At 33.3% G+C, this 27,879-nt stretch overlaps 2 protein-coding genes across 5 annotated transcripts in view; one reads left to right on the top strand and one right to left on the bottom strand.

Moving 5' to 3' along the window:
- LOC145730740 (protein CEPU-1-like) overlaps positions 1 to 27,879 on the top strand; it is a 44,045-nt gene that overhangs the window by 7,183 nt on the left and 8,983 nt on the right. For 2 of the 3 annotated variants that reach the window (XM_081982094.1, XM_081982093.1), the window contains exons 1-2: positions 16,630 to 16,850; positions 23,491 to 23,588. In XM_081982094.1, coding sequence (XP_081838220.1) covers positions 16,766 to 16,850; positions 23,491 to 23,588 — 183 coding nt within the window. In that variant the 5' untranslated portion in view covers positions 16,630 to 16,765. Of the gene's footprint in view, positions 1 to 16,629; positions 16,851 to 23,490; positions 23,589 to 27,879 lie in introns of those variants that run through there. The other variant, XM_081982095.1, reaches the window with a different exon arrangement.
- LOC145730217 (neurotrimin-like) lies at positions 4,651 to 12,166 on the bottom strand. Of its 2 annotated transcripts, none has more exons than XM_081981312.1 (10): positions 12,036 to 12,166; positions 8,323 to 8,420; positions 7,714 to 7,921; positions 7,292 to 7,450; positions 7,063 to 7,191; positions 6,356 to 6,493; positions 6,034 to 6,183; positions 5,910 to 5,975; positions 4,925 to 4,993; positions 4,651 to 4,876 (listed from the first exon to the last, which is right to left on the bottom strand). In XM_081981312.1, exons 1-10 carry the CDS (start codon positions 12,136 to 12,138, stop codon positions 4,734 to 4,736), a joined length of 1,263 nt encoding a protein of 420 aa, XP_081837438.1. In that variant the 5' UTR covers positions 12,139 to 12,166; the 3' UTR covers positions 4,651 to 4,733. The 2 variants fall into 2 exon arrangements, with proteins under 2 accessions (XP_081837438.1, XP_081837439.1); XM_081981313.1 differs by having other exon boundaries at positions 4,651 to 4,864.

Here is a 27,879-nt window from a genome sequence, read left to right as displayed (position 1 = left end):
AAAACATCAGTTTAAACCTAGAAACGGTCACGTGACTCTTCAAATAAAGTCTTATTGTCCATTGCTGTCCCATTCTTTTTGACGAACAGTTTACATTGTTTCTGACAGGATTTTGTGACTGATAACAATAATTTAAACCACTGTGCGGTGGTAATGTGGTCACACAAGCAATATCTAACAAATTCGACTAATAGATACTTTTATTATTAAATATCTGATTTTGTTTTTTTATGCAACTAAATCTAGATTTCTTTTAATTAAAATGAAATTCTTTGTCCTGATCCGTGGATATGCTAAATGTTTCTGTAATTGAGAGGTATTTTAGTAACAGGAACATTAAAATACTACTTTATTAAAATATATATTTTTTAAAATAATTTGTCGACGTTTTATCGAATTATCATCCATAGATTTAATCATTAAAATATGATTTTTAGGGTAAATGCGGTCCTGGATCGAATTAGGTAATGAGGTTGTTTACATGCGTTCCAGTAGATTGCTGGCGAACCCGATAATTAGGATTTCCTCTATATTGCGGTTCCCGCAAAGGAATTAGATATGCCAGAAACGTGATAGCAGGACACTTTTATGACCGAATCTTCAACTTTTTTATCGTTTAACCTAGTTTTTGCTCAATTTGAACATATTTGTTTTATTCGCGCCCGCCCTCAATCGCTTTTATGAACGTTTTCGTATTCAATTAATTTAAAAATGCTCCTCACTTTGTAGTAAAGAAATTAATTAATTTAAAAGCGGTTGCAATCAGAAAAAAAAACTCAAGTGGACCATTTGTCATCTTAATTATTGTTACTCGGACAGAAAGTGGTCTAAAGCCGAAACAAAGAAAATTTAATTCCTGCTGTTAATTTCTGTTTATGAATACGAAATCGTAGGATCTGGGGAGAAATGCCGTTTTTTCTGATTTTTTTTTTATCATTCCGAGCACTTTTCGAATTAACGGGCCTTGAAATGGAAACACCGCAAAGCTTTTAGAGACTGCGGTGTTTAAACCGTGTAAAAAATACAAAAAATTAGTTTTTCTCGACTGTCAGTCGGAAAATCGTAATATCACTACCAATTTTTCAAAAGATATGCTTAACACGACGTATTGTCAGTCCTCCAATATACACTTTATTTACATAACACACAATTTCCAGTCTACGTCATTCTTTGTACGATGGAATGTAAATTCTCGGTTCTGAATTGGATGAATTGAAACTTCATTGAATTTCCTTTTGGAGGATCAGGGGAAAACTTTATTGCTTAGGCGGTTTCGATAAAAAACGAATTAAATGTAAACTCGGGGATTCTATCACAAAAAGCTTCGGCATTTTTATGTAACAACGAATTTAATCGCGCACGAAAGAATTTTGATTTTAAAATTAGGAAAAAGTGAGAGAGTAGTGAAGTAGCTTTTGAGCTTAAATTTCTATACAAGTGATTAATAAAAATAATTATATTTACATTCGAGTAGTGTTATGGAACAAGACATCCTAAAAATAAGTTTTCAATAAAATGTATCAAATAATTTATTAATAAACCAGAAGAGAGTTGAATTAAATTTTTGTCTTTAGGATTACTAGAATTCCTTAACTAATTAATTCAATTTTGCAAAGAATGTTGTTGTAACATTAATAATACTACATTTTCAACGTAAAACATAATTAAATTCTTTTTCTATTCGACAAATTCGATTAAATCTTCACGTTAGAAATAGACTTGTCTGCAGCAAGTAATTTAATGCAAAACAAATTGCTAATCACTTCATTATACCTAGAAAACTTATCGAAATACGAGAGAGAGCTTTAAGTAACGATGCACATAATTAAAATCTTCGCTCATATGCTTAATGAGATTTCGGCACTTTGTAAATACTTGCAGAAATTTGCGCAGTTAATTTTAAAGGCAAGAAAACGCTTAGTTAACGATACGTAAGTTTCCGGGGTAAACGGGAGTTTTAGACTGGAAATTTAAAAATTTCGCCTTGGAGTTCTGGAATTTCAATTTAGCTCGAAGATTCCGTAAGCTCGGTCGAGTCGAGAAAATTGAGAAGTTGTTAAAATATGTTTATTAGAAAATAACACCTGGTGGAATGGAAATTGCGGATCTCCCCACTCGGTTTGGATTTAAAAAGTGGCTACGTTATCGTTTTTGTGAAAATCATCAGCAAACAAATTATTAGAGGGGGTAGACAAACTTGCTAAGTTTTTCGCCCAAAAAAAAAAAAGAAATTTTAAAAATATGTGCCTGGCGGGTTAACGTGGAAATCATCACTAAATCAACATGCCGAATCGGGAAATTTAAATTTGGAGGTGCTCCATATTTATTTAGATTCCAATCGATGCGTTCGGCTCTAATATATGGCATACGATTGAATTAGAAAAAAAACTGGGCGACAACGTTTTCCATTTTGGACCCAGTTATATGTGCCATAACAGTAAATCTCGGTGAAACGAAACCGCAAAACAGAACGTTTCTCAAAACATGCTTAAAACCGCAACAAAATCAGTTTACTATCGGATTTATTTTCTGGAAAGTCGTGCTTTTCTCAGTTTTATTTTGATATTTAGACGTTTCTCTAAACAATACAATACCTCTATAATTACTTTATGTTAATTAAAGTATACAATACAAACATATTGTTCAAATGAAAATTTCAAATTTTTCATACACGCGGTAGATAATCAGTTTCTTCTCAAAATTTTCAGAATTTAATTTTTTCTAGAAACGTACCAAAACTGAGTATTCTGCCTTTAGAAACAAAATGGATGAAAAACTGATGTTTTTAAGAAAAATAGGTGTTATGACATAACGTTCTATCAAGGTCAAGTTCTATTTGAAAAACGTCTTTATAAACCACCCTGTATATCCAAAAGTAATTTTAAACTATGGGTCTCATCATTCTCTACCTTTTATATTTACCATTTTGTTGTATTCCTTGAAACACAATCAGATAATGAATTGTATTACTTTTTCGTTGTTTCACGCTGTAGAGAAATTGTCATCATATTGGCTGATATAAAAATAAAGGTGTGAAGTGATTACTGAAAATGGAATTTCTCTTGGTGAGCGCCATTTTTAAATCAAAAAAAGTTAAAATGGCGACTGGATTGTAGATTGCATTGCATTTTATTAATCAAATATAACCAATCAGCTTCTTTAACTGCTGACACCACTTTTAAATCAGGTGAAACAAAATGGCGGTTTACAATCACCATATTGTTGTAATTACTTTAAAGTAACCACATATATTGACCATCACCTGCTGATAATATATTAGCAGCACTCCAAATGCATTTTATAATATGCAAATCTTGAAGAGGCTATTTTACCAAACGGGCAAAACCATTTATAGTGAACCATTAGCTAATTACATTCGCTGGGGCATACCTACTCAACAAAATTGGGCTTTTTAATTTACCAACTAGGCCGCAATTCTCAAAAGAATTATCGTGCAAATGAACGCGTTTTCGTCGGTCGCTAGATATGGAGAGATTGCAATTTTACAGGAATGGATGATGTATTGTAGGTCTCGAGATGTTTCTTCTTATTATTGATTTCAAAACTGTAAAAAACCGGTTTCATTTACGACCAGCAGTAAAAAGTCAGTTGCAGTGTCTACGTCATAAAATATTATAACTACTACAGTATAATTCACTGAACAGAGAGCACCATTCCAGTTAATTATTACTTCAAGGCTTCAAAAAATGTTACAGACAGAGCGTAATTAAGATTCAAAGTCAACAAAACCGCAATTACGCCATATTATAGAGTTTTAAGGCCTCAATTTTCTATTGTTTAATTACATTATTCATTTCTAAAGCCTCGTCTAGACTAATTGACTGTATCTAGGGTGAAAAACAATTCACATTCCTGAAAGAGGTAGACTAGAAATTATGATTGATTACTCCTTAATTATAATTAATTAACTTTTCTTACTATAAAACTGCTTTCAGTATAGTATTGGCTATTCTAATTAAGCTAATTGTTAGGGATTATAAAGATAATGTTTACTTGGGTTTATTAATTCCGAAGTAAAATATTTTATGCTTTACTGCTGATCGCAGGTGGTATTTTCCTAACAAGGGTTGAAACTCCTAATAACACAGTAATATATCAAATTTTCTAACTTTACACCCCTGGCTATTCCAGAAGTATTTAATATAGCATTTTCCACTATGAAGTTTCTTCTGGAAGAGCTCACACAATGGTCGTTAAAATATCATTTTCCTTTTGTGAAACCACAAAACATTTTAGTGTTTTCTAGGGGATAATGTAATATGGTTTTTATTTCTGTCTCTCATGGCCTGCTTGCAGTGGTGAGTATTATTTTTCCTCACTGTAGTGAATATAAAAGTTTATTTTGTGTAATAAAACGTCAACAGTAAATGAAAACATTCCGTTATTTAATGGACATGCTTTGAAGTTGGTACTGCAAAGTACATAAAATCCGAAAACTTTCTGTAAAACAGAAATACAGATCTGACTTTAATCTCCTTCGCAAATAGTATGCAGAAGCTCTATTGTGTTATTGAATAGGGAAAGTCATCGTATTATTCATAAGGAATGGTAAAAGGTTTTACGGTGAAAACTCACTTTAAGCCAGTGAAAGAAAAGTAGGGCAAAGAGGACATGTCCACAACACACATGAACATTCTATATTTTTTATTTATTTACATATTTACAAGGTATACAAAATTTAATATTTCTACTACTTAAGCATAAAAAAAAAATTATACATAGATTTCAAGAAAGGTCAAAGCACAAAAAGTCACAATATACAGGATGTTTATTCCAGTAAAATCCAATTTGTAGCAGGCTGATGATGTTGTAGACGGTGAGGACAATATTTGTTCCAAGTTTTCTGTCCTTGAACCTATATTAGTTGTATTGAATAATGTTAAAATGTTGATTCATTACTAACCGTTGTTTTCTCTGCTGGATGTGCTTTTCAGGTTTTTTCCTGCAGTTGTTTTTCTGGAAAATTCGGAATCTAAAATGAAAAAAGAAGTGTGTGTCTAAATTTGATTTTTATGTCATAAATATAAATGACTTTAGAAAACTAATAAAGGGGTTTAATCTAATATAGTAGGTTTAGTTAAACACAGAAACTTGCATTTTTAAGTGAATATGGCAACCTACCACCTGCAATTACATTAGAATGTGATTTAGTGACAGTTGACACTAAAATTCACATAAGACATACGTCCATACACATTTTGTTTCGCTCAGTTTGCTATATACAGAGAAACGGAGCGCAACTGGCCTCTTCTACGTCACGTGGGACTTTCTCGTATATGGTGTACCAAATAAGTGTGGTTTTTACGTTTTTTGCAAATTGCAAACCATGTGTCCCATATTTTTACGAGTATTTCTAATTACCACCAGAAAAATGTTTTGGTGGACGACCTCATTGTTATGTAGTACTGAGATATTTATACCTCAAAAAGTTCTAGTGTCAGTTGTACAAAAGTGACAGCTGTCAATTTTAGAACGGTTGCTAGCCACATTAGGAAAACAACCTTCAAAATTTTGGGCTTAATAAGTGAAGTAAATTATGATATATCATCATTTAAATACAGCTTGGTGTATTGAATGTTGTGATTTGTAATTTGCAGAAGAAGCAGCCTGCAGCTCAAAAACGTCATTACGTAGATATTTGCCATATCCAAGGTTTTTATTTCTTCTTGTAAAGCATTCAATTTATTACGACCTCAAAAACTAAGTTAATAGTTAACAACAATATGTTTGATAAACATTTGATGTACTTCTACAGTGAAAGTTTCCGGGTAAACTCCTTAAGGCCAACAATCCTGTCTCGTTTCTCCGCAGCATGTTTTCAAAAGGAAAACTTCCTTGACATTTACTAGATAACATCAAATTACCCGACTTATTTGGGTTTAACTTACTTCTAACAGTTACAACTGGAGTGGTGGTCTCCGTTTTGGGTTTTGAGGTTGGAAGCAGGATTATTTCTGTAAAACAGTTTTTTTTTTGTTAACAAACATCTTGCTGGGAGAGTTTGCTTGTTACCTTCAAGTTTAATGGTGCCGTCAGTTTCTCCTAGTGAGTTTTTCGCTATACAGGTGTAGGTTCCAAAATCTGAAGCGCTGACATTTCGGATAGTTAGGTTCATGTACACTTTATACGTGTTGTCCTTGAAGGAGGGATCGTATTTAGTCCCTGGAATAAAATTGAAACTTTATTACCTGAAGCTAAAAGGAGGATTTCAATTTCAAACTTTTCCAAACATTAAAAGCTAACGGTTATCGTTGTCTTCAGGAAAGTAATGAGATTGCCTTAAGCTAGTACTAAGCATAAACGTCGTTTAGTTTTATGTTTTAGTCTGTAATACCTTGTGATATGATTCTGCCATCGTTCCTGGTCCAATAATTGATCGATTTGGGAAAAGCTTCAGAATGACATTCCAACGTGACTTGTTGACCTCGAGCCGAACTAACCAACTGATTTTGAATCCATATCATTGGGGCAACTAAAACAGAATTAAGGGCACCTTTTGTTACAATTGCATTTTCATATTAAAGCAATTTGTTACGTTTTAATTTATGCCAGACGAATGAAGTGGTATTACTGATAAAACTGCAGAGAAACCGTATTTGAATCGCAAATTAGAATCGCGCTGATAAAATTGAGATTAGTTAGTTATTATTGTGCTAGGAAATGGAGGGTCAGGAATAGTTCCTAACCAGAAAATGAAATTAATCTCACGCTTATATGTGAAATACACTAGAAATGAAAGAACGTTTCGCATGCAACATCAAAAGAACCGGGTAAATGTAGCTAGTTAACTATTCTTCATTCACTTTGTACCATTGAAAATCTGGCGGAATTTGCAAAACGTAAGTCTCGTCATAAAGGTAAGTCGCTACTCATTATAAACTTCATTTTCGCGTCATAGAAATCCGTTTAGTGTGCCTCGAGGGCTCTTTTGTGGCAATCTGCTCGATGGAAAGCCCCATTATTAAAGTCAACAGGTAAAGAAAAATTTTTTAACCGTGCTTTACGAGTCTTGAACACACTAATAAAGTAAAGCGTACTTACAGTGAACTATTAGCATTATTCTCTTGCTAACTGAAGGGGGAACTCCATTCGAGGCGATGCATAAATATGGCCCCATTTGTAGTCGATTTACCTTGCTGATATTTAAAACTGGACCTTCAAAATGTATTCCTATAATTTACATTTGGATTTATTACTGCAGTTTGTGATTAGATTTAAAATTGCTATTTTTTGTAACCAAAAAAAGTGAGTTGTAAACGTGTACACTTGCCTTCTTTATCAGTTCCTATACTTAACAACTCCCCTCCTTCCCTTCTCCATGTAATGGTTGGTTCGGGGGAACCAGTGGCAGCGCATTGTAAACTAACATTAGATCCTTCACGAACCACCATGTCCGTACTGGTAGGATAATCCAAAATGTCAGGTGGTACTAGAAATTAAGATGTTGTAGAATAGTGACACATGTGCAGGATTTGCGATTACAGCACTGGTCATTCTTATTGCCAACATATTTTAAGAAGTGTAATTCAAATTTCTGTTTTAAAAATATGTAAATCCGCTTGGCACTAAGATCACATGAGGTGCAACTAAAATAGTTTCTGAGCACAAACTGATCACAACTTGTATTCATTTGTAGTCCTAACAAATTTAACGTTTTACGACAATTTACTGACAATATTTCATGGTTCGTACCGACAACGTCGAGATAACCCATTTGACTTTTCATGGGGTCAGTGTTGATTTGACACATATACCAGCCCTTATCCGATTCCCTCACGTCACGTATATGCAGATACCAATTGCGATGATCCGTTCCAGTAACGGCGATTCGGTGGTTTTTCGTAATCACGTGATGGTGAATGGTCAGTATTGTTTGCGTATCCACCCTAAGCCAGGCGACCTAGAACATTTTAAAGTTTTTGACTTTGGCCATATCTAGGAGCAAAGCGTAAAAGTCCAATTTCGGAAGTCGTTTGTCCGTTTTAACGGGAAATATATTCGCCCCTAAATTCTTTTAATGAATGCCCTTGAGGACCGTTCTTAGTGCTGCTTTCACGGGGTTTATGTGCCCCTTTCAGGTGATATATTGCACTTTAATGCTTTCGTTTTATTTTATGAAAGTAATGTAAAGTTACTTATTATTACCCAAACGTCAGTGGATGGAGTTATCTTATTGTAAAAGCACAATTTAGCATTCTAAGAATATTTAAGAAATAAAGTGAACATTATTTAAAAACTAGTCTCTAATTGTTGTGTACACTTGCTGGATCATTTAATTTAGTAAAACAATTTAAAACTTACCTTGTAAGTTGACAGTTTGTCAATTTTACATTCGAGAATAGCTTCCCTACCAATAGCTATAGTGACATTAGAAATAGAAGCGGTGAAATTGGGGTAACCTGAAAACGTTAAAATTAAACATTAAAATAAAGAACAAAAAGATGAAGAACAAAAAACTTGTTAAAAATAATTTAGAATTAACACTAATTAACTACTAAATATTGGTTTTCGACAGTTTTCAATAACAAACAAAACATTTAAATTGTTTGTCGTATTTGTAATTTGTTGAACAAACAATCCGCTCAAACACGTAAAATATAATTCCTGGATTTACCCAAAACACAGTTTTGTTATTTCAGACTACTCGAAATCCGATATTAAATAATTATGACGCGTAACAATCGAATTCGAAAATTTTAATTACAAGAAGATAGAGTGTTTTTTTTATTTAAAGCATCAATTACAAAGTACTACACCCCTTTCCAATGTGTGTTAGATTGGTTCACTGACAGCCCTTTGACTGTCACCGGTTCAATAGATTTGCATAAAGGGCTGGTAATGAACAATGTGACTAGACAAGGACCCTTTTCTTTGAACTTGAGCTTTAATGAGATTTTTGCTTAACTGTTTCCCGTAAAAGTGGCGTGTTAACTACTAATAGCACTCAAGTCATAATTCCCTTGGAAAATATCCAATTATATGAAAACTTTATGGTTTGTTTGTTAATTAAGTTGTAGCAATTCTCGGTGCAAATATGCAAATTGAACATTTTCCAGCTAACGAGCGTGCCATTCAATAACTTGTCATTATAATTATCACGAACAGAAACGACTAGATCGAAGTTTTCCTTAATTACTATTACACCTGATTCCATTCACTCTGATAACTTTCATCATTCTGGCATTTTCAATCAATAAAAAACGAAAAGTGCGGTATGTTTTCTTGGGATCACATATTTGCAATTCCTTTTAGTCGGGTCGTTTCCGAGGGCTTCGGTAATTTGACGAGATTTTCCTCGCCACATCAATAGAGTGCCAAGATTTAAAGTTGGGAGGTGTCACATCTCTCTTGGCTTTTAGGTGTCCCGGGGGAAAATGTCAGATTCGGGTTCAACAAAGGACCGGATGCAAAAAAAACTTACGGACCGTAAATTAAAGTTTTTTTTTCCATCCTCGTATTTGAATTACCAACCCTTATTATAAGAAATAATGTTTTAATGTTTAACCCCCACAGGCTTTTTGTGTTACATAAAATTTATTTTTTTCGACAGAAACAATTTCCTACAAAGGTAATAAAAAATTACATTGAAAAAATTTTATTAAACAAGACAAGATATCTGAGGCAGAAAGTTATTGTATCTAAAACTCAATAAAGTAGGAGAAAAGGAAAATAAGAAATATTATTTTATGTGGCCTTATTGCGACCGAACAATGGTTTCTCGCACGAAAACTATTTCAAGCAAGGATGTTCTTTAGTGATTGTGTAACAATATTGATGGAGCACATATCAGCACCTGCATCCAAAACGATACCATACGCGGAGCATTTCCATTCATAACAAAATACAATTGTATCCAGAAAATCTCTCAATATCCCCTCTATTACTCCAACACGCCTTGCCAAATGCTATCAGCATAAATACTCTCGTCTGGTGTATGAGATTTTTAGTCAAACTACTTAGCAAACTTTTCGAGCTCGTTCGTTAATCAAAAGTCTAAAAAGCAGGAAACTCCCTTGCATACCTGAATACATCCATTTGTCAGACATCTCCCTGTTTATATTCAGACAGGGTGAGTGCCGCTTATGATATAAGAAATCTTTGGTGTATAACTTTGGTGGATCATTTTTAGTAGCTAGACTGACGGGTAAAAGGATCCTAGACGAATATAAAGGAGTTCGCTTTTGAAAGCGATATTTTGCTTAAAAGCAATATTCGAAATGGCTTTCGGACATGGTAATATTTCTTCCACTTGGTTTAATGTTTGATGGGACAGTTGATGTATGCGCGAGCCTAAATAAATAATAATTCTTCAACTGTCTGGGAAATCTGTCACTGTTTCTTGGCTTGGAGTGTGCCCTTAAATTTTGACGATCCTAAAATATAACGACTCTTCCATATTATATCTTTTACATTAGAGTGATTACCAAAACGAATTTTCAAATTCAGTGGTGTTGTTACATTACACTTATTGACAAAAAAAGTTTAACTTTTTAGGGATAAATTAAATTTAATGACTACTTTTTCCTTGACTTTCAGAATATCTCGTAAGTTTTACTAGAATTCTGGATTTGTTGCATGAATAAGAATTGTTTATGTTTTCTATGCTATCAAAGGTCAAAAAGTGCACTATTTTAAACACCAAAAACGTACAGTTTCCGAGATATACAGGATGTCCGGGTTTAGAGTGTTTTGACAGGAAAACCCCATTTCCTGGCTAGATAGGAAAAAACTAGTATATTGTTAGAGTTATATTCGTTATATATCTCTATACTCAGTACCTTTATTTACTTTCTCTTTTATGTATGTTCAAAAAGGCCATAAGCTAAATAAAACACATAAATTATAATTTGTGAAAAGACAGGTGACAGGTTGCTTTACAAAAGTGTAAATAATGAAAGTTTCATCAAGTTTTAAGACTAAAAATAAAGTTTATTGTAAAACCCTGTACTGTAAAAATACGAATATATGCAATTATATACAGGGAGGAAGTTTTAACAGGAGATTGTAAGAAATGCCGCTGCTTTTAAAGACCAGAACCTGCACTGTTTCAAATAGGTCACCCTGTATATTATTACGTCAGCAATACTATGTGTTAAGAAATATACAGAGTGAAAGTTTCAAGAGAAAATAGGAAACATATTTTGAGTAAAACAGCTCATGACAATGATGGAAGGTTTATTGAAATTAAGACAGATTAGGAACACTCTGTATATGCCCTTAACCTTCACCTGTACAAAAACGTTAAAGTTTTGCTCTACTATCTTAGTAAAAGCTCGATGTTTGAAAAAATACAACTAAAACATTTAAATTACTAATTTAAATCTCGTTTAAAAAATATAAATTATTCAGTTAGTATATTGTCTGAAACAGCTGAATAATTTATTTCCTAAATCTCTGCCATAAATTAGATATTAAAGTAACATTTTCACTCAAATTTACATTAAATTACATATTTTTTACTATAATTACAGTTCGTTGACCTGCATATAATTAAATAAACCAGTTTTTCAGGTTTATGGTGATTTTCTTTCACTGGACAAGAAACTTTTCTTAATGTGGCCGAATGTGCATTAGTAAAATCTCGCGTGTTTACTATTCGTATGTGGTCGGTCATTTGGCATGCAAACTGATAACACCCATTACTGTAAGGTATTGTGAGGTTATATCAGTGTGGCGTAATCTGTTTAATGATAGTATTAAGGCCGAGGGTTATGTTAATTTAAAAACTATTGTCAGCTGATTAAAAGGGAATTTATCTTTGCTCGGTTAAATTGTAATCCATAAAACATATTATGTTTCGAATTAAATTTGAAATTATGCACACGAGTTTGAATAATAGTTATTGTGGTTCGTTTTGTTATTAAATTAACATCTAATCAAATCTACTAATTTGTTAAACAATGGAAACAAATCTGTCGCTGTCCTAATTTAATATAATTTATTGTGTGTTTGACATTAATTGAAACACAATGTTTTCTTTTATATTCAGATAAATATGAAATTAAAAATTTTACCTGATCCAACTAAGTCAATAGCATCTCTAGTTCTCAAAGCGTGAATATCTGAAAAACAGAGAAATAAATTCGCGAAAACGAGTCCGCGTGGTATCAAAAGCATGATAAAGGCGAGACGGCGTCGGGACGCCCGCTACATGTCGACTGGACGCTTTTGGCGCCCTATATTGGCACATTTTTAAACGTTGGCGCTTGCGCTACAACACTGACCTACGCAACATTTTGGAGTTTTCGACACGTTAAATTTCTTAACGAACACCTTAAACTTAGAGTAGAGTAGAGTTAGAGTAGTTCAAAGTGAGGAATGTTTGAAAATTCTCGACCTTCATCACTTTAATACTTTTAGTTATTATTATTATTTTAAGTGTTTAATGTACTTTTGTTGCTTTTGTACCTTTCCAAGTCTCTTAAAACTCATGGAGCTTTATGAATAGATAACATTAAATGCCACATGCTAACTAAATCGTTCATTTAGGAAAATGACTAACTTTTATTCCAACACATACAAAGTAAACCTAGTTAACCAAAGATATTAATTAGAGATTCCTACTTTTTTGTATTAGAACGTTGAATTTTTTTGAAAATGTTTCAGACACCCTGTATACAATCCAAGTTAATAAACCAGGCCGAAATTGTGAATATTTCACTTGAAACTAAAATCGAGATTAATTTAGTGGAGATATCGACAGTCAATTAAGTCAGCAGCATTTTGGTACGCAAAACTGTTTTTTTGATGTATGTACTACTATTTTAGTAGTAAGTACAGTACAGTACAGTACAGTTTAGTAAAGTACAGTACAAAAAATTAAGCTTAAATTTTGATACAAATTTCAACAATTTTAATTAAAAGTTTAAGAAATTTTAGAAGAATAATCTTCTTAGGGATGTTCTAAATGAAGGAGCGTAGTTTAACTAGGATTTTCAGTTTTTTGTATTAAAAATACATCAGAATTTATTTTAAAATGTTTGAAGCACTTTGTATACAATACACGTTAGTAAGCCAGGCCAGGGAAAATTTCACTTTAAGCTAAAAGCAAAATTAAAAGAGTGGAAATATTAACAGGGTGTGTTCTAAATAAAGGAGCGTAGTTTAATTAGGGATTTTCAGTTTTTTTTTTATTAAAAACACCTCAAAAACAATTTTAAAATGTTTGGAAAACACCCTGTAAACATTCCAACTGAATTAACCAGGTCCAAATTGGGAAAGTTTTCCTTTAAACTAAAATAGAAATTAAATTAGTGGAGATATCAACAGTCAATTAGGTCAGGAACACGTATGTACTTAAAACTGTATTTTTGATTTACAGGGTGGTTTCTAATATTTTTTAAAGTACAGTAGCCCTTGATTAATATTTTAAAATTCTAAGCTTCAATTTTGATGCATATAGATTTGGGAAATTTTAAGAAAAATCTTTTTCAGGGTGTCAGGAAGTACAGCATCTTTCTTTCTTCCGTTTTTTTCGGGGATGGCTGATAAAATATCCTCAGATTATCAGAAAATATCGAGTCCTCAAGTAAAGAAGTAAAAACGTTTTCTTGGCAAATGTTTGACTTTATTTTTACACATTTTCATTAAATATTAATTCCATAAGCAAATTACTGGTCTAATGTAGGGTCCAACTTAACGTAACGTAATATCCGAGCATGGCAAAAACTGTAGGAAGAACAAAACTGTTGATGGATCGCGATCCCGGACGATGAGTGGGTGAAAACAAGATAATGGCAACGAGTCAATGAAAAGAATTTATTACCACTTTGAGGAAAGCTATATTCAACTGGTACCGAATTATTCCTTAAACTTCTCGTCGCATCTAAAGTTTAATTTGAAAATTATTAGGGGCCGGTGTACGTGAGCCGTTTCGTAAAAGGGAATAAGCAAATTCAGGCACATCATTCAAATTAATTTGGCTAGACCAGAAGGAAATTTACGGCGCTGTTGTCTCTCGCATCTACGAGTATTCAGTTATTAAAAAATGATCGTTTACCTCCCGCTAAGTTTATCCAAGTTAATTAAACTGGGTTCAAGTCTAGCGATAATTTAAACTGGATAAACAACATTTAGTTTGCGAGTTCTACTAAACCAATTGATGATTGTTAAAAGGCCGGTAAACAAAACCATGAAACGGTTTTACGTCCTTTTCATGCATATTCAATAACTGGACCAGTCATAACTTTCCGCATTTTGAATTCGCAGCACCGAACACAAAAACCAATTAAAATTGCCTTATCCCCCCAATGCAACCGTAAAAAGCAACGGGTAATGATTTTTCAACGATCAGCCACTATTCTCAATTTTAGATTTAATCACGAAAATCCCCATTAATTGAAATGTAATTAGAACTAGCTTTGGATTCGGGCTGTAACTGGTGCGCCGAATAACTGGAAAGGAAAATTGGATTTCGAAAGCTGATCGTTTTTACTATGACTGTATTATTTCGTGTCAGTTAGTTGATGGGAACAGCAGGAATAGGTAAGCTGAATTATAATGGAATAGTAATACGTTCTTTATTAGTAACAGGGACATTAATAACGTTTTGGATTATGTATGAAATTTGCAAGGACTTAGCTTCTCCATTAGATGGAATTGATGACAACCACTGAAATGTTTGTATGAATGTTTCTGTTGTTTGTACATAATGAAGCAGAAGATGTTAGTTATAAAACTCGAACGGTCATTGAGAAAAACATCCCTGGAAGGGTAAAATACACATCTCAATTCGGCACCTGAAGATAAGGCCGTTTTCGCAGTTATCGAGATTCTCCACTTGCGCTGATTCTATTGTTTCCTTTAGTGAGGGTTGTCAGAGAGCAGCATTCCAAGGGATATTACGAGGCAACACGATAAGGTCCTTTGTCTGTTCTATTCCTCCGGGCTCCTATTATAAGTTTATATTGACTCCGACGGCTCGGCTTATTTAGCTTATAACCGCATTCACGGGTTTCACGCTTTAACCGGGCGAAATTCCTGTCTCCCGAGCTAAATCCACCACATTAACATCTAAATGCTTATTTAAATTTCTGTTGAATGATTGAGGCGGATAAGTGGAACTGCGACTGACAATGGCTGTAGTGGGAAATATTTTTTGTCGTAGGGGTGTGACGACGTGGGACTATATTTTAATTTACATGTTAATGGTCCTGGTGTGGGAATTAAACACTTAAATACCACAACACGACGTGGTTTTCAACCAAGAATAATTTTTGTTTTTACCCATTTTGTCTAGCAAATTAGATATTTTTACTTTTCAATACAGTCTGTAATAAGTGCATTTGTATTACCTAAAAATGTAATAATTAATTCTTGTTACGGCCCTCAAGTAGTTTCCAGTTTAGAAAAGTGTAAAAATATTTTTTTTTTGGAACTGGCAACATAACTGATGATATTAATAGCTTATTAAGTGCTTTCCATTAAAACTCTGTTTGAGATCAAGAAATGTCATTTCAGTTCACCAAGAACAGTTGAAACTTCAAATAAAGTAGAAAGCTGAAATTCCATAAAGATAAATAGAAGTACTATACTAAGCCATTCTTAGCTATAAAATAACAATTATTAAGAGTACAGAATATTGAAAAAAGGTAAATATGCAAATATAGAAATATAGACCACACTGTCTTGCAATCTTTATATAATATTAATATTTTTTTCAAATGTGTGCCTATCTTCCTTCTACGTTAAGTAGTAAAACAATAGCCCTACAGTAAGTACAGTTTTTTAAGATTTTTACAAAAGAGAATTCTAAGAGCTAACAATTGAATCACCCTGTAACTGAGGAAATAACCGAATTATGGACAGTAAAAGGGAAAAATGTCAAACTCAGACTGAAGGTCAAATCAAGTTTTATATTATTAAACGACTCATCAGTTATACAGTCACACAACATTTATGAATTGTATACAGGGTGATCAAAAGAGGATTTAAGAAACAGCAAAGTAGCATTTTGCCTGCAACTGCCTTTAGCAGTAACTTAATTACTTGATTTTTTACCTTTAAAAACTATACAGGGGGTCACAAATTTGTGTCTAAGTATGGGGATATCGAAAACAGTAAGAGATACAGAGATGGTTAAATGGAGGCAAAGTTGCGGAATTTGGAGTTCAATCTTATGACATTTTAACATTTAAAAAAATCACATGACTTCTGGAAATATTCGAAAAAATACGAAATTTTATTATTACTATTTTTTTTTAAATAAAGAATTATTGATTTCTTTTTTTGAAAATTTAGAATTATGGATTTTGTTCCTAACACTTGTGGAAAGCATCTTTTCCACACTCGACTGCTTGCAACTGCAATCGCGTGCGGAAAAGTATCGCTTTCCACACTTATATTTTTTTCTAAAAATTATTGATGTATTTTAATTCCTTTAATGTACTTTTCAAAATGTTAGGGCAACAACTCTTCCGTCCACTAATTTATCAACTTTATTAAAGTCTAAAAAGTAAAACAAGTAACATCCGGAGCGCTAATGATAAAAACTTGGCCAAACACGGAATTACCCAAGGCGAAAACTCATCCCGCAAACAAGCCCTTAAGCCGCCAAATTAACTCCACTTTCTTATAGCAGTATATAAGGTGTACACTTTGATCATTCAACACTTGGACCAGATCGTCCGCAAGAAATCAGGCGCATGTATTTTCACTGGCAGCGAGTTTTGAGGTTGCTGAGTCGCTGCTATCGCTATGGCCGTTCAGTCGACATGCGGCCCATTGCTGGTTCGTTGCTGGTTCTATGGAGGCCGCACGCACCTTCCGAAACTTTCTCGCAGTTTTGTTTACTTTCGGCGCTCTGTTTGCCGCCGTGGTAGATTGTGTTGGTAAGTGGTTACCACTTTCTATTTTCTATGCAAATGTTTGGTTAGCTTGTGCGCTATTTCCGGTTAAGCAAAGGTTAAAGTTTCTTTTCAGTTTGTTGAACGATAATTTTGTTATGTACCCAAAACACTTTGCCAAATTTACAAAGTTATAGTATTTGTTTATTTTTATGATTAATTATGTTAGGTTTACATGTGTAGTATTTGCTCTGCAGAGTGGGTAGTTTGTGATTGGTCAAAAGCAAGGTGTGATTTACGCAAATTCTGTACATGTGGACTTGATAAACAGTAACGCCCCTAAGTGTAATAATTATCGAAGCGCTACACAGTGGTCCATTTAATTTTACCGCCCCATCCAGCGTGGCTTGAGAATAGGCATTTACATAATAGATGTCTACATTGTATAAATTTACTCCACTACATCACGCTTAATGCATATCATTATTTACCGGCCAAATACTCTACGTTCCGCTGGACGTATTGAATGTGTCAAGTGTTATGTATTTCCTGCCGGATAAACACGACAGAACGTGTTAAATTCAGTGTAAACTTTCGATGACAACGCTCTCGGCGGATATAATTCATTTTGGAGCCCTAATTTTCCTGATTAGGGGGCGCTTCGACGCAATTTTCACATTTAACTGCGTTCAGCCAGTCAATTTTGCTAACCTGCCATTATCATTATCAATATGACGTTTCAGTTTATTCGTTCATTTTAAATTTTCAAATTAGTTACTTTACAGATTACACACATCTGTAGAATACACTCTAATTATTGAAATAGTTCCTAGAGCACCTCTTACGTAGCAAAAACTGAATTGAAGTTTTACTTAATCATTGATTAACCTAACCTACCTATTATGGCAAACTTAAAATTTTACTTTGAAAACTTTCACATTTATTCTAGCAGGACACGTGATTTTTTTTATGAGTTTGTTACCGAAAATTTTAGGCGTCTTTTGACTTTTGTGATTGGCCAAAAAAGCTGCTTTTTTGACCAATCATAACCTACGAACAGTGGTGTCCCAACTTACACTACGTCTACTTAACTTATCCAAACTTACTCAAACCTATCAAATCTATGTATAAAATTTTTGACAGACGCAGACGTTTTGCTTTGGCCCAGTCAAAAAGTCAGTGGATTTCAACCAAAAATTTAGTAAAATGGGCAATTTTTCATTCATTTTGTATTTTTTTCGGATATCTCCGAATTATTAAATGGTTATAAAGATGGCCCAAAGTAATTTGCTCCACGAAAAATTTACAAAAAACGATAAACTATCGACAATTTTCTTCTACAAATTATTTTTGTAAATTTTGAATTTTGTTAAATTTTCAGAAAATTATTTTGTTTATTTAAATTAATTTAGAATATTCTCTTAAATTTTTTAGTATGTCTTATAGTGGTTTCAATGCACAGCTAAGGGTATATTTACACCAAAGAAATTATGTAAAATAAACGCAAAAAATTAAATTATCTTTTTTCAAGTCTTTCAAAAATACCAAAAAATTACATGTTTGCCCAAAAGTACAACTTTGCCCAAACAGTTGATTTGCTAGATTTGCTAAACCATTTTCTTGATATTTAATTGTGTAACAGAATCCTCTGATCTGTTTTGTCTTATGCCGACTATACGATGAACAGACCACGAGTCTTTTGTATAGCGGATTAAACTCAAAGGGCTTTGATTCAGTTTAGCCAACCAGTTCGGGAGCCCGTAAGGAACAAATTCGTAATCAATTAAAGTTGCGTGGAATATTCCGAAATGGCAACTGAATAATTTCGTATTCAACAGCCGAAGCTGATTTGCCAATAGAACAGTATTAGATAACTTGCTTTTGAAGCTGGCAAGGGCTGATATATTAAATTCTCGCTCCGGGATCCCCTTCAAGTTAACTCAACCGGAGTTTCTGTGTAAGTTAGTAATTAAGTAAGTGTGGCGATAAAACTTTGGCTAGTGCTTCGAGAATAAATTTGATTTAAATAAACAGCATCCTAACAGCTTTGATGTTATTAATCAATTTGTAATTCCAGGGTTGTTTCTTTGTGTTGAAAAGTTACTGAATTATTAATGGAAACATCTGGATTTTGACAGAACGTCGGAGAGTTTCAACTTTTAAGCTATTATTAGCGGAACACAAAGAAGCGTTTAATTTTTCATGGCGACATAATAAGTTCCGGCTTTATTTGATCCCTTGTTTTTTAGGAAGGAAAAAGGGGCTTTGTTTTTAAGGCTCCGAGTAATTATTTTGGGACTTGTCATTTAATATTCCTTTTTTTCATTTCCGCACAGGCTTTCCGGTTAATTACTTGTCGTTCCACGGTTCGATCGCAAAGCTGTTCACCCTTACATTATATTGAGACGTTATTGCGGATTTGTTGGGTTTAATTCAACGCCCGAACACATGAGGAAAACAGTGAACAAACGCCCTCGACATGTTTAATTTCGAACTGGTATTGTCTGGAGGAATTAAAACCTCTTTGACGATACTCAGACTCAAAACACCTTTTTATCCTTTGAAGGTGCTGTTGACGAGCTGGAAATTAACTCCCAAAGTCTTCTCTTGTTACCGCGTCCGTAACGAATTGGATTTCTCTTTTCCTTTTTTTTTCTATAACGCACCGTGATTTTGTAAATGTCCTAATTATTCAATGGAGTTAACATAAAAATAACTTACTTTAAACGGTTTTGTGGTATTTTCATTGGAATTTTAAGTGAAATAAAGCCTTTTTCAACGATATTTTGTGATATTTTAAGGAATACATTGCAGTAAATAAAGTGAATCAATAAAACTAAATTGATTAAAAATTGAACAGAACAGTATAGGCACATAACATGATATTGAGTTGAAACACTATTCATTACAAATTATTTTAATAATTTACCAATTTTTCAACGAATATTTTTAAGGTCACGTGACTGTTTTTGACAGATGTCAACTTCAACGTCACGTGACGTGTATTTTGCAATTTAAGTTTTTTGCAACTGTCTAAATTTAATTTACGAATTTTCCAAAGTTTAAACTGCTTTTTGAAGGTCACGTGACTATTTGTGACAATGCTCAAAAATTGAATTATTAAGGTCACGTGACGTGGTTTTTGCAAATTTACCACTGTCTAAATTTAAATTACCAATTTTTCAAGTGTTTCTTTTAAATGATCTTTATTTGACAAGTGTAACTTGGTTACAATGACAGTTAGAAGATTCGTTTAAACGTCAAAGTATAATCCGTAATTTCAGGCAACCGTACAAAATTTTTTTTTTTTGGGTCAGAATTTAGAAAAAACCACCTGACCTGACCTTAGAAAATCAATCAAATCAAGTGTCAAAAATTTGGAAAAACTTTTTCGTTGTCACCTAACCTAACCTAAAAACTGTCCTAAAATCCTTTAAAAAATCAATTTTAATCACTTTGGTCTTTAAAATTATGAAAAACATTCACGTAATCTGAGGAAGTCATTTTTATTAAATCTTTAATCTTTATGACATTTTGACATTTAATAGTCAAAATGTCACGTACAAATTGTAAAAGCAACCATGCTACTTAATTAATCTAACCTAAAAATGGTCACGTGACTATACAAAATTAGTTTCAAGGGTGTATTTTATCAAGGTTTGTTAATTATTTCAATACCAGGGGCCTTATAACGAAATTTAAGAATATCACAAATGTGAAAAAGCATTCTGAGATAGTTTAAATAATTTAAAAGCATTTCGGAATTTCAGGGCAATTTGAGGCATTTTAGGCAGTTTTAAAGCATGTAAAAAGACATTCTGGTATAAAAAAACTATCGGCGGTTGTAACAAAGAACAAAATGATATTTGATTGCTCCTTCCAAAAAAAGTAATCTAACAAAATAGGTACTCTCTCGGTCTTAAGGAAAAACAAAAAAAAAACAGATTTCTGTCAATAAAGGTTATTACTATACAGGAAAATCTAAGTGAATCTTAAGGATGAGTCGTTCTTCTTTAAATGTCGATTTTGACTCAACTTTAAAATAAAGTTTTGCAAGCTAAGCGCTGAAAATTTGTAGCCAGTTTTCCTTCAAGCCTTATTGTCCGAGAAATAATTATTAAGAAGTTTGTTAACCGAGTTTAAGCGCAAATTAGTATCCGCTCAAGTTTTGATTAATTACGAAAAAGCAAAAGGGAAATAAAACTCCCTGTTCGGCAATCTATCAGGATAAATAAGTTTTTCCGAACCTCCCCAGCTTTACATTTACCGTTCCCAGTCTAAGGGCATTCACTATTAACAGTACCGGATCGATATATCCAAGCTAACTAGTAAATTACTGCACTTTCCAAAATTGGTAATAAAAAGCTGCTGCAATATTGCATCTAAATTTTTAACATCGCATTTGCGATGGAATACGGGCTTTACTATCTGCTGTCCGAATACATTTGTGTTTCCATTTGTAAAGCTTCGTGATGCCAGAGAGCTTTTCGGAATGAAACATAAAATAGTAGGAAGGATTTCAGAGCATTCGTTCAGATTAGCTATGTGCATTGAATTACACCGATTCACTTATCCGAATTGTGTGGAACGTTCCAGACAATCTATTTCATGTTTGTTAGTCGTTATTACAGTAAATTTGTAAAATTTGTATAAAAATACTGAAAAAATTGTTACTTTAATAAACGCCTTTACCAAGATCTTGTTTCAGAGGTAAAATCAAACCACCTGGTACAAAAATATAATTTAATAACTAAATAGCAGTTAAAAGTAAATGACAAAATGGTCAGTTTATTAGTTAAGTAAATCGGAATAAATCGTTTACACATAATCCCCAAAAGTAACACTTTAAACAATACTTTTTACATGTACAAAATACTTACATTTGTTAGACAATGAGGGCAGCTTTCTGAAGGGTCTGGCATTTGCGATTATTTTAATTTAAGAATGATTTACTATTTCAATAATTTACGAACCCGGTCTATATTGGTGTGGCACGAGACGGAGTCTCTGACCGTCTCTCTTACTAATGGATGTCGAGCCTTATTTAGACCAAATTACCTTGCATCGTGCATTTTATAATTTTGTCATCTTCAAATATCTGCTTTAATTTAATGAATCTTTTAAATAATACGAATTTCTATTCGTGACAGTATGTTAACTGATATACTGGTTTCTACATCCATATTATCTGGATAACAAACTGGCGATGATTTATGTGCTGTCAAACCTGCATTCGCCGTTGCAGAATTAAATGTCAAGATGTAAACTAACCTCTCGATCGGTTTATTGAATGTTAGGGTGCAAAACCCTACTGTCTGACATAGTTATCCGCTACTAAACATAATATCCCGTTCGAAGCGAGATGTTATAGCATGCACATCCAATTTACATTAAATAGACGTTACAGGGAGCTGACATAAATTCAACAGTAGTTTCTATAATGTATGTAAAGTGAAGACTGTTATCTTTTTTTAATGTACCTATTCTTAATATTTTCCTGCTTGACACGAATAGTTTAGGTATTTTTTAAGTAATTTTTGAAATTCAATATCTCGGTAACGTCAGGAGCTAGAGAGGCGAGTTTTGGCTCATTTTGTAGTATTTTTGTATCCTTTTTATAATAGCGGTTTAACGAAATTTATAGGAATTCAAATAAAAAAGTTATAACCTATCAAAAATACAATACAAATGACAGTTTTGGTAAAAAGTGCAATTTTTCTCCATAAGGGTTCCAATGCAGAGCAAAGGGTATAATTATACCAAAGGACCTTAAATTAGGTGAAACAAGCGCAAAAAACGCTATTTTAAATTTTTTTATTTTTGAAAAAGTTTAAAGAATACAAGTTGACTGATTTATTAACATTACACAAAATTGAACTTTGGATAAATAACTGCTGTACACAAAAAATTAAATTATCATATTTCATATTTTCCATAAACCTTAATTTAATCAATCTAATTACATCAAGTTCAAAAATTTGTTGTCCCAGTAACTTTTGACAAAACTCGGGTCGAAGTTTCGGTTCAATTTCCTCCTCTTAATTAAATTCCGTCTAACAAACATGTCCCTTTACTAAAGATCTTCGTGGAAAGCCCTCTTTTCATCAAAGCCTCCCTCAAGATATATAATAATTACATTTCATGGAAATCATTACATTTTTATCAGAAAATCCTTTAAAGCAATAACTATTCCGAAATGAGCATCGAGCTTTGTGAAAACGTAAAGGTAAATTAAATCGAGAAACGATTCCATACCCTTAAAAGCCTTTTATCTAAATTAGTTTTCCTTTAAAAAGGGAACTGGAATGAAATTGATAAACTAGGGACGGGATTAAAAATTGAACAGTTTTCGAAACGATGTTTTTAATCCATTTTTGGAGTTTTAATTATTTTTCCTTGCTAAACTAAATAATTATTGATCGAGTGTGGTTTGAAACTAAAATGGAGGTTTATTTAACTTCCTTACTTGAGGAAATTGTAACAGTAAATCTCCATACTTTGCCCTTTGAGGTTTCTTGAAATGAATGCTCTCGCAAGTTTGGGGTTACCTGTATTTCTCTACCTTACTATATTTCCATTTGGATAAATTGGAAGCCTTTTGCGAGAAAGTTACATAAATATACACCACGTCAGGTGAAATATATATCTTCGGAATAAAGCTAAAAAATATTTTCGTATGTTGCAGAGGGGCCCATGTTCGTTCAACCTATAGCAAACGTTACAGTACCGATTGGCAGGGAGGCCATTTTGGAATGTGTCGTGGAAAATCTAAATGGTTTTAAGGTAAGCCATTAAAACGAATTTATTTATCCGTTAAATTGAGACTGCCACATTATAGCGCCGAAAAGATTAGCGGCTTGTAAAATTTCCATTTTTCGCTTTTTTGGTAATTCTAAAGGACGACTTTATCTCTTTTCGCAAATTAAATGCCGCTCGAGACTTATGGCGGCAAATCCTAGACGCTTTTTTTCAAACAACACTAAACGGGTACCATGCATGAAACAAAAAACTGAAAATTTCCCAAGCTGTGCTACAGAGATAACAGCTTTGTGGAAAAGCTCGTGCTCCAGATTATAGGGAAATGTTATTCTAAATTATTGGATTCACGTAGTTGGAACGAAATTTCCATTAGCACTTAACCCAGGGCAGGTTGCAATTTTTATAAAATACGTCTCTCTTTGCATACACAAGTAGAAACATGGAATACAGAGAGTGAGGAAATTAGTCCATAATGAACTTGTAGGTTTTTTTAAAGTTTTACTGTGTTAATTATATTTTTTTTTTGTATTCCACTGGGATTACTAGGATGTTCCATGTTTAGGATAAAATTACAATTTTGGGAGAGTTGTGAGGCTGTGCAAGTCACAGCCAATCGAAAACGGCTAGAGATGGGCATTGTACACAAAAGTTGGTCAGAATTTTGTGAGGAATCCAAATATGTAATAATATATAGGGTGTACTAGTTAAAATAATAAAGTTGTGATAGACTTCCGGTATAAACGGAAAATAAATAATAAAATAAATAAAATATTTTAGTTAAATTGGGCATGCCCACATCAGTATCCTGCCAAATTTTCAAAACTCTCCTATTTATACTTTTTCCAATATCAATCGATGTCTTTCGTCGTGGGACACCCTGCATAAACTTTTGTACGTCAATATATAGCCAATGAAATGGACTTTCTAAAGATATGACAACACTGATTGGTAGGTTAAACCGTTTGGTCGCTAAAGGGCAATTTTTCTTTTAACCTTCAGAACCTAAGCAACTGAAAACAGTTTTCAAGCCATTTTAAAGGATCCACTAATGCCGTTTTGGTATTTTGGTGTTTCTGGCCTGCAAAAACCGTTTGATAACCTTTTGTAATACTTCCACTGACTAAGAAGACAATTTGAAAGACACGAAATAATTGTCTTCAAAATCTGCAAAAATATTTATAAATTACTACTACACACACAACTCCATACAACTACTCCATAGTTCCTTTCACAAAAATCGAGCACAGGTTCGGGAAAATCACATTGCTCTAACTATGCTAGTTTTGGAGATACCTCGTAAAACAGTAAAACCATCGAATTTGAGACACCCAAGTCACCAAATATTTAACTGACCACTTTGGAGAATACCTTGGTAATTACCTGACACAAATCTGAATAAAATAATCATATACCCACTGTAAGACCAAAGATGCTTCAATTCTAAGGACCAGAAAAAGGTGTAACTACCAAAATCTAACCAAAATCACCCATACAAAGCAGAGGGGCTTGGATAAATTAAATTTAAAGCCAAAAACGTTTCTTTTATGAAATTTGAAACTTGTTGATATTGTTCTTCTCTTTACCTTCAAACTTGTTTATAATACATATTAATTAGCTTGTGGGGCTGTTAGTACAGCAAAGTAATAGAACCCGGTATATTAGTTTTGGAATTTCCACAGTTGGAAACTTAATGCCAACATACACGTCAACTCAGAAAGATCACAGGAAACTAGAAATAGTTTGAGCTTGGAACAACTAATTTCTGCAGGGTGATCGAGTCCTTTCTAACTTTCAGGGAAAATATCCCATTAAATTGAATTCTGTTTGGTTCGATTAAATTGTAAAGCATGAGCGGTCAAGGTGGTGCACGAGGGATTATTATGTCACGTAGTAGTTTCCCAATTCCAAATCCCACACAACAGTGACCAAGTATTGAAGCGTTAACAGTTGAGCACATAATAGAAATTTACTGACCGAATATGATTAAGCCAGCCCTCGCTCAATTTAATTATCGTTGGCCAGTTTTCACGTTGAACTGTCAAACAAATGAAACAAAGACGAGCCTCATTCATCAGCCAATTCAATTCTCTAAAAAGGGTTAATGGCTGGACCGCGATTACCATAAACGAACCCAAAATTATTCTTGGGATCGTCGTCAAATTAATACGATAACAACCGGATAAATGTGTCCCACCAAATCCTTTTGATAGACAAAGTGTAAAGTTAAAATAAGATTTAATCTTGCGGCTGAGTGCTTTCCATTTGCCACGTCATCCCACACCAATAGGCAATTAATCTTTGAGTTTTCAACGCCGTGTCGGGGAATAATTACTCTTTTCGTCCCGGGTGTGAAAAATAACGTTTTTCTTAAATTTACACCGCTTAGCTGAAAACACTTTAAATCAATACTTTCCTCCAAGAAATTTTCGTTCAAGTCTTTTTGTGTTTGTGATAGGCGGTAATAAATTTAACTATTATTTCCTTTTAACGATTTATTTCACGTAAACGACCTTTACATACAGAAATGTCTAGTGTGATAAGTTAATAATAAAAACCCTGTGCAACTAGTTAGTGCAACTTAAATCACTTTTAACGTATTACAAGTTTTTCTCCTGGCTGCCTATTTTTTTAGAGAGTGATGAAGGAAACGAGTTTCAAACTGTTGAATAAAGCGAGCTATTATTCCCCCATCAGGATTTATGTTACTCCCTACACACTCTACCTATTTTTTTATATAAAACCCCAAAACTGTTGAATCGAACTCCATTACCTCCTTCCCGATCTGAAACTGTATATCATACCTCGTACCTCACAAATAGACAGGCCGAAAGTAGGAGATGATCGATCGAGCTTCGCCAGTTACTATCGAAAAAGCTGATTTGCGAACTTTGCCATGTGTGTCAACCTTTGAATATATCCGAGGGCGACATATGAAAAATGAAATGTCTGCAAGAGGGGGCAAATAATGCTGGCTGCCACTCGAAAATTCAGTATCAATAACCCCATTCGGATTTATTATATTTTGGATGCACTATTCAGTTGCTAGTGGATGGGTCAAAAAGTTCACTTTGATACTGTCGAAGTAACGAAAAATGAGCTCTAAATTCGTTCGATATGTAGTTCATGTTGAAGGGAAAGTTTGTAAGGTTTTTTGCCGTAAAGAGGTAGATTTTACACCGTTCTGGGTGGGAAAGCCATAAACCACTCAAATCATCAAAATTTCATTGTGTTTATCTTTGAGAGTTGGTTGTAATTTATTAAAAAATTGTGATTATCGGTACCGGTTTGTCTGGTTTTAACCGTTATAATGGACTTATCCATAAACAGACAAACAAATTACCTGGAATAACCTCAAAATTTTGCTTTTTGTAAATAATAAAAGCAACCAACCTTTGACATCTAATGTCAACGCCAAAACACGTCATTTGACAGATTTTTCTGGTTAATTTAGTTTTTGTGCTTATTTGCTGCTATTTTTTTGTATGGTTTTATTTTGTATAGGTTAAGTTACAATTGCAATAGATATACTGAGATATTGAAGGCTTCTGGGAGACAAAAACATACCAATTATCTGTTGCAAAATGAGTAAGTATTAATTTACAAATTTAAACCAAATAATTTCCAAATGCCTTGGATTAGACTAAAAAAATGTACATACATTCCAAAACATTATAGAAGCTCCAAAATGCCTTGCAAAAGCTTACAAAACAGCCTAAAAGCTTTCAAATTATCAATAGAAGCTCTCAAAAGATTTCAAGGCAGTCTAAAAGCTTCTAAGGTAGTTTAAAAGCTTCCATAAATTTGTAGAACAGTCCATAAGTTTTCAAATGCTTTACAAGTAGTCCAAAACCTACAATGCTTTTTCCACTCTCCAGAAACCTTCCAAATGCTCTTAAAGTAGTCTAAAAAGATTTCAAAATACTACTGAAACTTTAAAATGCTTCTAAAACAGTCGGAAGCCTTTCAAAACAATCTAGAAGTGTCCAAAATTTTTAGAACAGTCTAAAAGATTTCAAATGCTCTTCAACTAGTCTAGAAGCTCCCAAAATATATCAAAACAGTTTAGAAGCTTCCAAAAAATTCTAGAACTGTCTAAGCATTTCCAATTGCCTCTAAAGCATTCCAGAACCTTCAGTATGCTCTTTAAACTGTATAAAAACCTTTTAAATACTCCTCAAGTAGCTTAAAAAGTTTTAAAACACTACCGGAGCTCCAAAATGATTCTCAAGCAGTCGAAAACCTTTCAAAACAGTCTAGAAACATCGAAAAGCTTTTAGAACACTCTAAAAGCATCCAAATGGTTTTCAATTAGTTT

This window comes from Ips typographus, linkage group LG6 (genome assembly GCF_016097725.1).
Source record: "Ips typographus isolate SLU linkage group LG6, UJ_Ityp_2.0, whole genome shotgun sequence".
In the NCBI taxonomy this organism is placed as follows: Eukaryota; Metazoa; Arthropoda; class Insecta; order Coleoptera; family Curculionidae; genus Ips; species Ips typographus.
The sequence above is the reverse complement of the archived record's forward strand: the minus strand, read 5'-3'. Positions and strand labels throughout refer to the sequence as shown.

What these genes read in the sequence shown, in the direction of transcription:
- LOC145730217 (XM_081981312.1), bottom strand. Translation starts at nt 12,138, where the DNA reads ATGCTTTTGATACCACGCGGACTCGTTTTCGCGAATTTATTTCTCTGT. An exon ending in ACAAACTGTCAACTTACAAG is followed by an intron (nt 7,922 to 8,322) that starts GTAAGTTTTAAA and finishes AAAATGTTCTAG; the next exon opens with GTCGCCTGGCTTAGGGTGGA. An exon ending in TCCAGTTGTAACTGTTAGAA is followed by an intron (nt 4,994 to 5,909) that starts GTAAGTTAAACC and finishes TTTTCATTTTAG; the next exon opens with ATTCCGAATTTTCCAGAAAA.